Here is a 12,663-nt window from a genome sequence, read left to right as displayed (position 1 = left end):
CAAATCATTATATCATAAACAACGAAGAAAAACAAAAAGAAATAGACACCATTTGTGGATATAGGTCTTTTTGAAGTTATCTTCATACTTTTTTGGTCAGGCATAACTTGTTAATTTTATAACGCATTTGTTGAAGACGTCGAAACATTTGTACGTTTCTCTTTTCCAGGCTCAGTCAGTTTTCGATCCAATATTCACTGATGTCTTGCCTCAAGTGGATGATCCGTTGGAAAAATCCGCTTATCCTGATTACCGAAGTTTAGTCGACGCAAAACCAATGTACAACACCTCAAATGAAACTTTGTTGATAAAACGTGTCTGTTTTCTTGATTTGCGCTGCTTTTTTTTTAGAAATGTGCTTTTGAGAGTAACCACTATCCATAGACAAAAAAAATCACCTTTCTGCCAAAACTTTTGAAGTAAAACTTAAAAAAATAGTTATTATAGTTATAGTAGCTTAGAAACTGATGCACTAAATTAATTACCACAATTTTATATGAAAAGCATTAAGTATTTGTTTCTGCATTCCGTCGTTAAAAACTCGCGACTTCTGCTTGTTGACAATATGTACGCTTTCTATTGATTATTATTATTATTGTATAAAATTATTGCTTTAATATTTCGCATCTCAGTTTTTAATACGTACAGAAACTCTAATGACTGAGATGAGGGATGATCGATCTTTCATTTATCTTAAATTTCTGTATCTTGGCCTTTTCACACTGATTTCATCCTCACAGGTCGAGGGCAGGTCACGTGCACAACGCCGTCCCTGCCGGTATGGAAGTCGGGATACACTCGAGCGGTAAACATCAAAGGAAGATCACAATTGACCTGATGGATCGCGCTAGACGAGTCAAAACCAAGAGTCAAGTTCGCGCCCGAACAGAGGTGAGACTATTTTTTTTTGTTGCGCCCAAACTCATTTGTGTAACAACCAAGCACGGTGCTAGTTATAGAACTTTATGAAATGTTTAAGGTCTTACCAAGTGTGGTATGTGCGTTTAGCCACCAGCATGATTGGCCTTCTTGTTTTCAGAGTCGAGCGACGCCTCTGGCGCAGCAAGCAACTTTTTTTCTCAACTGCTTTGCCAAAGCGTTGCAGTAGGCCTAGTATGTTAGGAATTGTGTTGGTAGTTTATGTTGTGTTACTTATGGTTTTATTACTTTGTATGTCAGTGAATAAAAGCCTCAGGCATATTCAGATGATTACTGTATAATCGCCTTGTCTAAGGGTTCCATTTACTATAACAAAATACCTGGCGTTAAATATTTTTGGAAAATATCAATATTTTAAGATTTTCCAACCCCTCTAAAAAATTTCCCATTGTGAGCAAATTGGTGAGATTTTCAAACGTCCAGATTCTTTAAATTTCTTAAGCAAACCTGTTTATGTAAAGGTAAATTTTGTTAGGATTTGTTATGAGCATTCCGAGTTGGTAAATTTAAGTTAAAAGCAAAGATCACACCTAAATTAAGGGGGTGTGTTAATTGTCGATTTATACCGTACGCTGCTAAAAATTTGTGGAGCAGTATCAAAATCTAGAATATTTATGAAAATTCGACATACGATCCCCCTAACCCCCATGTACATGCCCCCTGTATATAAGGTAGGCTACCCCTATTTTCAGAAAAATATGAGATTGTTTGCCTTTTCACCCACTCTACTTGCGTTTTGGTGGTATTTATTTTACTCATATGTGGCTTTTCGGGGTCTGTGTGTTCAAATATGACATTAGAAAATTCCTAAGAATTTTTAATATGGCGGCCAAAATGGGGCTTGGAATGGGTACTTTTGTAAATTTTGACCAAACATAGTTGTGTGATATGTCGAGTTATAAGTTTTCGAGGGCGTAGAATACGAATTTGATCCCAAAAGTAGGCTTATTCTTTCCTGGCATACGCAATGAATATACCTGAGTATTTATATATGTTCATACTGATGAATTATGCTTGTTATTTTGCATTGTGTTTTGCAATATCCTCAGGATATGCAGAGTATCGACAGATCGCGCCAGACGGCTGTCTTAGAAAAATCATACTTGGAAGAGAAAGCAGAGATAAGTGACTCCTCCGAACAATCAGCTGAAGAAATCCGAAGCGAGTATGAAGTAAGTGATTCCAAGGAAGTTTCAAGACGACACAGAAAGAAACGAAAGCTCAATTTTGGTCTCAGTATATCTGAAGAACATGATGACATGCCAGCGCAGTATCGTCACATCCGTTTAGGTGAACGAAAAGTGCGTCCAGAGATTTACGAGGCAATGGACAAATTAAAAAGCGTCAACCACATGTCAGAAACACAGGCGGCGTTGTGACCATCGGCAATAAGGTTTTTGGTCGAAAATGGAAACTTCATAATGAGTCTTCCGATGAAATAGACAGAGATACGTTGCCTGATAAGCGCAACGTGAAACAAGTGAGGCGAAGTTTAGAAGCTTTGGCGTTAGATGAAATCGTAAAACAGATGATGGACAGCGATGAAAAATCTACAGTTACGTACACAGATGACGGATCAAAAAAGCAAGGAGCTGGGTCCTTCTCAATTCAGGTGTAAGGGTAAAAGGTATGTTTCGACCACTACCAACATTGCCAATTGCATCAGAGACTCGTGAAAGCCTAGCAGAACTGAAGATTGCCGTGTTAAATGTGTTATCAGCTGCTAGTGGAGTCAGCACCAAACTTCTGTTTGAAAAACTTAACTTTATTCTTACTGATCAGACTTCGCACAATCTAGAGGTAGAGAAACTTGCAGCTGAAAGACTTGAGACTGGGCAGTGGGCACATCCCTGATCACCTCTTCTGTAATGTGCATCCAACATTGATGTTCAATAGAATAATCACGAGGTTATGGGCAGAGACAGAGAACGCTCTTGGAAAGGACAAAATCTATTCAAAATTCCTCGTTGAAGCAAGCAATACACATTCAAGTGTGACCGAGCAAGCACTCGACTGCATAACAAGGCTCGTAAACCACGACTTCGATCATAAGCCTTGGAACAGAGCAGTGGATTTTGATATCTTCATATCTTCAAAAAGAATCTTTCCGTATGTTTAAAAGATGAAAGATTTAATCGGTTGACACTCACTTGCGCTGTACTTGTTCACCATCTTCAAGACGTGAATAGATTTCTACAAAAATTTGAGTAAGTAACAAACCAGCTCGCTTGTATTGTAAGATGTTATCTAGAACTAGATTTCATGAGAGTAATGTACGTTGTAGGAGCACTGATTGGATTGCATCTGGTAGAACCTTTTCTATCCCTCACTACGGCAAAAACTACTAAGTATTCAAAGCTAACAGAAGCTTTTCAAACACTGAATAAAAACCTTCGTGAAACCGATGCTCAGGCTTTGCTCAATCTCGAACAGCCTGCATTCAACTTAATTTCCCTGGAACGCTTCAACCAGACAACATACAGCCAAGATATCCGTAAGTCACTTAGTAAAGCAATTGAAGACACACGTCCTGAAGTGATTAAGGTTCTTACTATGTTATTACCAAAACTAGCGGATGGTTTCCAACGCCAGAAAGGGGACATATTTGGATTTCAGATGAGGTATCGGAGATTGCTCTGTCAAGAATGGATTCGGAAAAACTAAAAAGTGCCGCTATACACAATCTGGATTCAGAACGGGCGGTAGGATTCATAAATTATGAACTCAAACAACGAGGCGCCAAGAACTTAAAGTGTGCGTCGACTGTTCAAGTAAAGGCCAAATCACAGCCTTCACAGGACTTGATAGAATCCAAATTTTCTGATTCATTCCGAGAATATGGCAACATTGCAAAGTTTACGATTCCCGCCATAATGAGCAACAGAAGCATTTGCAACAACAGGGCCTCGCCGACAAAGAAATAGCTAATGTAGCACTTGATAAAAGACGAAATAATGATTTAAACGAATTGAAAAAACAAGGCGGTCCTTTTACGAAGGACTCTGATGTGGGTGAGATTCTAAATAGTAATATAACAGAGATTGAGAAACAGAAACGGTTATACCTCGAGATCAGATACGCCCGTGACACTGCACTCTTAGTTCCAAAACAAAGTGACATTGTTCGTTTATTGAAAGACCATAAAAAGTTGCCATCTTCTATGTATGGAGCCAATCTGAAAGCTTACCTGAGTAATTTGAGTTGCAAAGCGGATGTTACGATGACTGATTTAACTTCTGTTCTTGACGGCATGAATCTAACAAAGAGCTGAATACTGTGTTTTATACTAAATTACATATACGTCATAAGTTTGAAAATATGTTGTTATCAGCTTATTTTTGTTTTGAAATAATCATGAATTCGAAAACCTATAATTCGACATATTACATGACTATGTTTGGTTAAACTTTTTGAAAGTACCCATTCTAAGAGCCATTTTGGCCGCCATATTGGATTACCATTATATTGGATTTTTGGAGGTAATTTCTAATGCCATATTTGAACTCACAAACCCCGAAAATCCCTATAGGAGCACCATAAATACCGCCAAAATATACGTCGTTTGGTGAAAAGGCTTAAAAACTCTTATTTTGGTGAATTTATGGATACCCCCTTTTCAGGGGGCATGTACATGGGAGTAAGAGTGGTCCAATATGATAATTGTTTTCATATTCCTGATTTGGATACTACTCCACATATTTTAAGCACCGTACCACGTTGCCATCGTGAAATCCGTCATATAACACACCCCCCTACCTAAATGTCAATACTTTTCAAAGATATTTTACACCAGGTATTTTTTATCAAAATTCCTTGGCAGGGTAAACTATTAAACTTAAAAGTTATTTTTAACCAGTCTAATGCTAATTTTCCGATAGTTTTTATATTGACTAACATTTCTTACGCCAAAATATTTACACAGTTTCACAAATCGTATGAACCGTAAAGTATTTTTAAACAAAAAGTGACGAGTGATTGTTGTTACGATTCTCCACTGTGGCCCCCTTAAAACCTGTCCAGAATGGAAGATTTTTGACAGCCAATTTTGCTTCCAGATGCGTGAAATGGAACCAGAGACTGATCCTATTCCCTCGCTCTCCGGCCTTTCAATTGATATTCAAAGAAGTGATTCCGGCTGTGATGTGGACGACCCATCGGTGGGTTTTATCGCCAAGAGAAGCAGTTACGCTCTATCTTGACTCAGTTAGCCCCAATAGACATTGATTTAGTACTCACAACGTGAACGATGTAATATCATGCAATCATGGCACTGTTTTTTTTTAATTTGTTTTTTACTTTCCGAGTTGTATATTGCGAACTGTGTTGCTTGTACAACAACAGGGTTGTTTCTTTGGGTACAGTTTTTGTTCCCTAATTTCAAAGTGCAAAATCCTGTCAATCATTTTCGATATCTTGCCATTTCTACGTTTCGTTGTTTTTTTCGAAATAAACTTTTTTCGAAAATTGGTTTAATTTTCATCACGAACATTAACTGAAGTTCTAATGCTGCTTCTTCGACAAAGTCTTCATTAGTGCAGTAAAAACTTGAGGTTGAACTAACCCGTTATCTGTTCTCCCTTTGTGGCTTTCCCTCTTGGTCACCAGCAGCGACAATTCTATTAAGCAGTTCACCTTTACTTAGCAAAAGTTTCCATTTTTACATGCATTTTTCCATGAAAAGTTCGGAAACTTGACTGGTCCGAGATAGATTCCACGAAGGTTGAATCCGCGCTTTGCTTCTTTTTCTTAAGTTACTTAAACTGGTTTTATCAAAACTTTCAGAACGAAAATCTTGCAACCTGGAACCCAATGCAGGATGATTTTGTGTCCGAAAGAAACAGGTGATCTTTAATCTGTTATTTCAAAGTTTTGTGATTAATTGACATTCATTTCAGGTTAGTTGATCGTATAAAGTGCAAATTTGTTTTCATTGAATGTAGGACTGTTTCAGAGGAAGTGAAGAGCGGAGTTTGAAAGTTTTTTTTTTTATCTTCCAGCAAGATTCTGAAGCTTAGAAAAAATCTTTTACGCTTGTAATTAATTTCTTGATATCACAAGTTATTCACAATAACGACCAGACTAGGTCAAATGCTTATTCACCGCTTTTTCGGGCTGCTTCCAGGCTGGCTTAAGTACGAAAAAACAAAGAAAACTTTTTCGTTTTACTTCAATCATTTTAAGCTGAGACACAGATCGGTCACTGTAGTATGGAAAATAGCGGAAGTACGACTGAGGCAAATCTCGCGCCTACCCGCTGCACTAGTAAAAAGGTAGTGTTGCTACTCTCACAAAAATATAGCGCTGCTACCAAAAAAGTAACGGCGCTACTGCCCAGAAGGCAACAAGATGGTAGGCCCTGCTGTGATTATAACAATAGAGTCTTCACAAGTCGCACTATCTGTAATACCGGTAGTAGAAAATGCTTCACATTAACAGATAAAATGAAAACTATTGGAATTAATTGAGGAAATGTTTGTTCCTGACATGAAACGCTGCAGGTGATCGTACTCACGGCCAAACAGCGTATCGCGACTCGAATTCACGGCTGCTCGATTTTTTTTTTCGTTGCTGGAAAATTTCCGAGTGTTTTTGATAAATGGACGGCTTTTAATCGCAAGTGGCAGTATCAGTGAAAACTAAATCTTTGGCGTTTTCATACTAGCTATAAGACCTAAAAGCTATCAATCTTTTAAATGCATATTTGCTACAAATAAGCAAGAATTATGCTTGTATACTTTTCTCCTACACAGTCGCTGTTTCCGTTCAGGTACAGCATTGACGTTGACAATGCTTGCGTGGCAGTGGAAAAATTTGATCCCAGTAAAGTGCAGAATTGCAAATACTTTGAAAAAGGCGATTGCTGGAAAGGTGTTAATTGTGACCGACCGCATATCAAACGCGAGAAAGGAGTTCTCCATCATGCCCAGGTATAGTTGAGAAAGCGTTAAGGGTTGTTCAAGTTACTTGCAAAGCTGTCTTCAGTAACTTCCAAAGCAGGTAGATATGTCTCAAACTTTAAAACGCAATATTGACCCGTCTTCCCGAGGGCGTTGTGTGATGGTGAAAGAGTTTAGTTTACTCTGATAAGAGATTTGCCTTTGATTTTTTACTTCCAGTTGACTTTTTAAAGGTAAACTTTTGTTAAACGTGTGGTAAAAATGGTGGTTTAGTTGCTGCATAGCTTGTTCTGTAGTGCTGTTTGACAGCAATTTTGTTTCGTAAATTGTAAGGAGTGCAATAAGCAATTTTAGGAAGTAAATTTACTCACACACAGTTCACTGCATGGCATTCTAATTTTACAGTCATAATGATTGTAAACGACTAAACTGGTTAATTGAAACTTTGATTTTGACCACCATCAGGTCTGTGCATTCATCACATGCAAGGTATGACTCCATAAAAATATTTAGGCTATCCATGACATATGTGTGTTGCTTATTAAGCGTAGATGACAGCAACGTTGGTTAAAATTATATTTTTTGTGACATTTTTCACAAACATAGGCTACCGGTAGCCTACTAACAAACTTATCATTTCACGCTTTTATTGGACTGCGAAAAACACAGTCCCAAGCTAAACCTTTATGTTTTTTTCTCGAGGCATTGTCGGGGCATATGCTAGATCAGGTTGACCTTGTTCCACATGAAAAGGTTGTAGTCAAAATAACTACTCGTCCTAGAAATGACGATTTTTACGCTCAAGTAATCAGCAACGACATTTCCCAATCCAACATCGGTAAGTCAACTGTACGAATGCAAGTTGTCACAAGTCTGTGAATGTAATGCTGTTCTGATCTTTAACACCACCAGTATAGGATATCTCCTGCTGAAAACATCAACACGATATTCGACCAGCCTAGCTGAAGTTAAATGAGTGGACATAAATTTACTCAATTGTACAGGCAAGCAACGGTCTGTGTCGGAATTGGATGCGATAACCAACGATATGAAGCGATTTTATTCCAAGAACAGAGCAAAGTGGGTTCGATTTAAAAGTTAAAAAGTCAAGTCCTTTACTTTGTTACTATCATTGAACCTTAAATAGCAAAGTAGGCTTTCATGAAATTGTTTCCTCATAAAGTTTTGAGTTTTTTTGGCTCGTTTTGCTTTGCTTGTTGTACAATTTGTGTTGGTAAACAACTTTTGTATTTGTTTGTAGACTTTCTTTTGACGGGGAACTTTGTATAGGAGAAATGTGTGCTGTGGTCTCCAACCGTACTTTCTGTAGAGCATTTATCACAGAAATATCAGAATCAAATGAAAGAATACAGGTAGAAATTTTGCTTGATTAATAGGCTTGGCTACCACCCTTCATAGTCCATAACTGTCATTGTTTGCTTCTCAGCACGGAGTAAAACCTTTTTGCAGATTTTTTACAATCTTTTTAAGCTTGTTTCATGGATTCATAAAAGTTCATCTGTGAGTATATGAAGTTTTTAAATAAAAGTTTGGTTTTGTTTAATTACTGGCTATATTTTTACAATCGAGATTTTTCTTGTTGACTACGGAGATAAAATATGGACAAGCCCAAAAGACCTGCTGCCTTTCAGCATGGCTTTCATGCATACGCCAGCACAAGCAGTTCTCTGCACATATGATAAAGCAACCTGCAACGTATCACCAGGTACAGATCTAACTATCATTGCAGAAGTTAAATGTTTGGTACATTGCTACATGTGCAAGAACAGTTAATTTCCGCGTTCGTAAAACAACATGGCGGTCTGCAGATTTTAAGCTTCCCATCACATCACAACATAGGGAAAAGACCGCTTCACGGGGCTTGAAACGTACAAAACCCCAGTTTGTCTTGACATGCATAAATTGTAACGGATAGTATTCAGTTGCGTTGCTGAGTGGTATCAGCACCTTTTCTACGCTTTAAACGTTCAGTTTGACACACACAGAAATTGACTTGCTTGAATTCTTCTTGAAAGTGGACACGAATATTTCACTTCGCTCTATTTAAGCTTAAATCGTCAACACACAAGTTAAGTACAGACCTAGATAACAAAAATAGAGAGCAGAAACCCGCGGCTGGTTTCTATTCAATCATTGTCTTCATTCTATAATCAACAGAAAAATATGCTACAACAAAGCAAACTATATTCAATATTCATTGTTTTAATACAGAATTTTTGTTGCAGTGAAGACACATTGTTACTTGGCAAGAGTTGGCGACACAACAACTATGGTCGACTCTCCTGTGCCACTCACATTCCTTGTCGAAGTCTAAATTTTTGCCAGAGAACATCGGGCCTGTTCATAAATTATTATTTAACTTGATCCATGACCGAAACTACTGTAAGGCCTCTACTCTGATTCATTCATAGCTTGTCACGCCAGTGTTGGAGCCAGATGAGAGCATTGCTGGGAATGTTTAACTTTGATGTCGAACTCTGGTGACAGTTTATCATCACCATACGGTATGCAATTATGCATGGTTAATTTTAAACCAATACTTTTTCAAACAAGGCAATTTTTTACTTGAAGACCACTAGCAAGCTTATTGTTTTTCCTCGCACTGTGATTTTAGCTATGACTTGTATGATTGCTTGTTACATTTTTTGTACAATCTGGTCGTTTAACATCTCATACCCTTCAACGCTGTTTATTGTTCAATCGTTAAAAGACCTATGTTGTCTTTTTCTTGCCTGAATCCCTGCTAAAAAGCCTTCTCAAGAGTCATGTAAGATGTGAAAAGCTTAATTTTTTATCCCCGAAAAAAAAAGAACTTCCTTTAAAACTGGTGACTTGAATATTTGCATCGCATGTGCTGCAGTGTTTTGTAGCTTTACCGTAAATTGCTGGAACAACTGTGTAGGCATGCCGCGGAATGGGAAATTTGAAAGTAATGAAATCCTAGAAGCCAAAGGAGTTGTCGTTTTCAACTTTTATGCATGTTTTTATATACAACGTATTTTGTAATGAAGCGTTTTTTATTTCTACAGCTTTTGCCGGTTTATATAAAACTATAAATCGTTAGGCTATGCCATAGATTGAGTTTCATCATAAATCATTAGTTCATCCCTTTTTTTAAACCGAAAATTAACCAAGTTTATTCGCATTTCTGGCACTTGGCAGGACATAAGTCCTTATAACAATAAAATATTTCCATTAATCAATAGCGCACTGCAAGTTTCACATTGATTTTATTGTCTCTTCATGGAACCTCTGTTTTAAAAGTGAAGTTTGATATTGGAGATAAGGCTATCTAGTGCAATCACTCGAACTTGCCAAGATTTCTTTTGTATTTTATTGTCATTGCTGGTTGAACCTACAAGTGGGTTTAGTTTGAACATTTTCTACAGTATGTGGAAAGGAAATAAAGCATTGAAGATTGTGGAGAAATAAGTTAGCCAATTTTTGTGTCCACTTTTAAAGCATAGGACGTTTTGCAAAGGGCTCTGAGTGAGACGTCGTATCCAGGCTTACGTCAGGTAGTTGAGATTTGAATTAAGTAGCTGGGAAGGCAAGGAAACCAACTTCGCATCTACCTTCAATCATGACCTTCAAGTGTCCTGTAAAAGACAGCTGCATGCTCTTGAGCGGTGTCGAATCGGCGCCCTATCGTGTGCCGTACAAAGGCACTCACCGCTCGGCTGTGCAGTCGACCTATGAGTGCAAGCCGATCGAGTCTTCTAAGATATAATTCAGCAAATTATGGCAAGCAACTTGATTGCCATAATTTTTGTTATTGGCAAACAATTTATTGTGTCAGAAAACAGACAAAATGCATACAGAGAAAGAGCTAGATAATATGACATGAATGTGTTAACATATTCTCATATGCAAATGTGAGATACAAAGCAATTTCATCCTCCAGTTTTAAAAATATTTTCAAAAGACAGCCTCATTGAAGTGTTGACAAAAGTTTATCACAATTTATTCAAGAATACTAAAACCATTGATATTTCGCCAATGCGATTGAATGAAAGCCATTACGCACAGTATCAATCAACAAATTTCATGAACAACTTTTCAAATATGCAAAGCATGACAAAAGTTTCTCACCTCTGGCTTCTCTGAAGTCGATATTAATGTCAAGTTTGACAAAAACGTTCAGACAATACAACAAATTTCAAACGGCAGAGCAAGTAGCAGCGATTGATGGAGATTTCATTTTTTACTGGTGAGGGTACGGATATTGCGCTTGGCTGAAAGGAGGTTGTTGTTGCTGCTGCTGAGTTTGATATTGCTGCTGTTGTCCATACCCTCCCTGCACTGGTGGTTGCTGTTGATAGTTCCCGTACATCGATTGTGAGTATGCAGCTGGAGGAGGATGACCTTGATATTGCATTTGAGGAACTTGCTGCTGTACTTGAGAGGGTGGTTGTTGCAATGGTTGCGAAGGTGGTTGGTGCACTGGTTGTTGGTGTGATGGTTGGATTGATTGTTGTATTGGTGGTGGTTGTGGCAATGGTGCTTGTTGCATTTGTTGCTGTGGTTGTTGTTGAATAGGTGGTGGTTGCATGGTTTGTTGTGATGGAGGCTGTGGCATTTGTGCTTGTTGAGTCTGCTGTTGAATTTGATTTTGCTGCATTGGCTGTTGTGGAAGAGGTTGTTGTAATTGCTGTTGAATTAGTGACTGTTGCTGAACTGGTTGTTGAAGTTGAGTTTGTTGCATTAGTTGTTGATTAGAAATTGCCTGCACATGCTGTTGCTGAGCTGGTTGTGACATCATTGGTTGTTGCTGCTGCGAAAAAGGAGGTTGAGGCACAGGCTGTTGTTGCATTACTTGCTGCTGTGGATAACCTTGTGGCGGAATTCCATTGGAAGATGTTACAGCCGAATGAGCCTGAGGTGGAAAAGATGGCATTGCGTTGTTAGAGTAAGATACTGGTGCAGACACTTGTTGTGATGATAAACTTTGGGTGTGCAAAGCAATCACTGCTTGTTGTGTGGTTGTCCGAAAAGGTTGTGAAGTTACAGCAGATGATGAAACTTGATCACCAGATTCTTTATTTGACAATCCTCCACCAAGCATACTTTGTGATCCTCCTGACTGGTTGGAATCTGCCACTGTAGCCAACCACACCAAATTTCTGTGCAAAATCTGCTGATATTGAGCACATTCATGACTTTTTCCTTTCGACTGGTAATCAGCAATGCAATGAATTAAATGGCAATTTTCATCTAATAGCTTTTGTATTGTTTCTGGTGATACTGGGCCTTTACTGTTTCTTACATTTTGAGGCACAAATGCAACCGACATGATTAGTAAGTGACAAAGAAGATTTATAACAACTTGTCTAAAAAAGTGTAATTTAGTTATAAAAAAATTCTTAAAACAATCTTTATTATGGCATCTATTGTTCCCTTCAGTCCTGTAGCAATTTGTTAAAATATAACAACCATAACTGACTGCACGTGACGTCGTGAATGAAGAAGCTTCAAGATCAAGCGGCACTGGTTCAACTTTTGGGGTTTGCGCTTGGGCAACGCATTCTAAGGACTGCTCTCCATTCAGCGGCACCTAATGGATGGAATAATTCCCCAGCAACAAGACTTCAACATATGTTTCTCGGCAGCCGAGTGCTCAGCCTTGTGCTGATAGCTGGAAAAGAATGCCCCTTTCTTTACAAGACTTCAACAATCGGAAATTTCACTCTGTCAATCTCGGTAGTCGACCCTGCCTCTACAAGTATGCGAAACTATCAGGAATGACCTATCAAGGCTTTGTCAGTATAAGGATAGATTCAAAACATGTATAACAGTATAAAACATG

At 38.2% G+C, this 12,663-nt stretch overlaps 2 protein-coding genes across 2 annotated transcripts in view; one reads left to right on the top strand and one right to left on the bottom strand.

Moving 5' to 3' along the window:
- LOC145788550 (uncharacterized) overlaps positions 1-10,279 on the top strand; it is a 30,014-nt gene extending 19,735 nt beyond the window's left edge. Inside the window, exons 12-21 of the mRNA XM_082600310.1 lie at positions 170-279; positions 741-891; positions 4,995-5,096; positions 5,722-5,780; positions 6,707-6,866; positions 7,539-7,674; positions 7,841-7,916; positions 8,098-8,209; positions 8,427-8,562; positions 9,083-10,279. Of these exons, the coding sequence (XP_082456436.1) occupies positions 170-279; positions 741-891; positions 4,995-5,096; positions 5,722-5,780; positions 6,707-6,866; positions 7,539-7,674; positions 7,841-7,916; positions 8,098-8,209; positions 8,427-8,562; positions 9,083-9,171 (1,131 nt within the window). The 3' untranslated portion in view covers positions 9,172-10,279. The remainder of the gene's footprint in view (positions 1-169; positions 280-740; positions 892-4,994; positions 5,097-5,721; positions 5,781-6,706; positions 6,867-7,538; positions 7,675-7,840; positions 7,917-8,097; positions 8,210-8,426; positions 8,563-9,082) is intronic.
- Positions 10,280-10,630: 351 nt separating this feature from the next.
- Positions 10,631-12,183, bottom strand: LOC145764904 (uncharacterized). The gene has a single exon (XM_082576600.1). It carries the CDS (start codon positions 12,148-12,150, stop codon positions 11,062-11,064), a length of 1,089 nt encoding a protein of 362 aa, XP_082432726.1. The 5' UTR covers positions 12,151-12,183; the 3' UTR covers positions 10,631-11,061.
- Between the last annotated feature and the right edge of the window lie 480 nt (positions 12,184-12,663).

Source organism: Aplidium turbinatum, chromosome 2 (genome assembly GCF_918807975.1).
Source record: "Aplidium turbinatum chromosome 2, kaAplTurb1.1, whole genome shotgun sequence".
Taxonomy (NCBI): Eukaryota; Metazoa; Chordata; class Ascidiacea; order Aplousobranchia; family Polyclinidae; genus Aplidium; species Aplidium turbinatum.
The sequence above is the reverse complement of the archived record's forward strand: the minus strand, read 5'-3'. Positions and strand labels throughout refer to the sequence as shown.

Excerpts from the sequence above, each read along its gene's own strand:
- LOC145764904 (XM_082576600.1), bottom strand. The coding sequence starts at position 12,150 with ATGTCGGTTGCATTTGTGCCTCAAAATGTAAGAAACAGTAAAGGCCCA.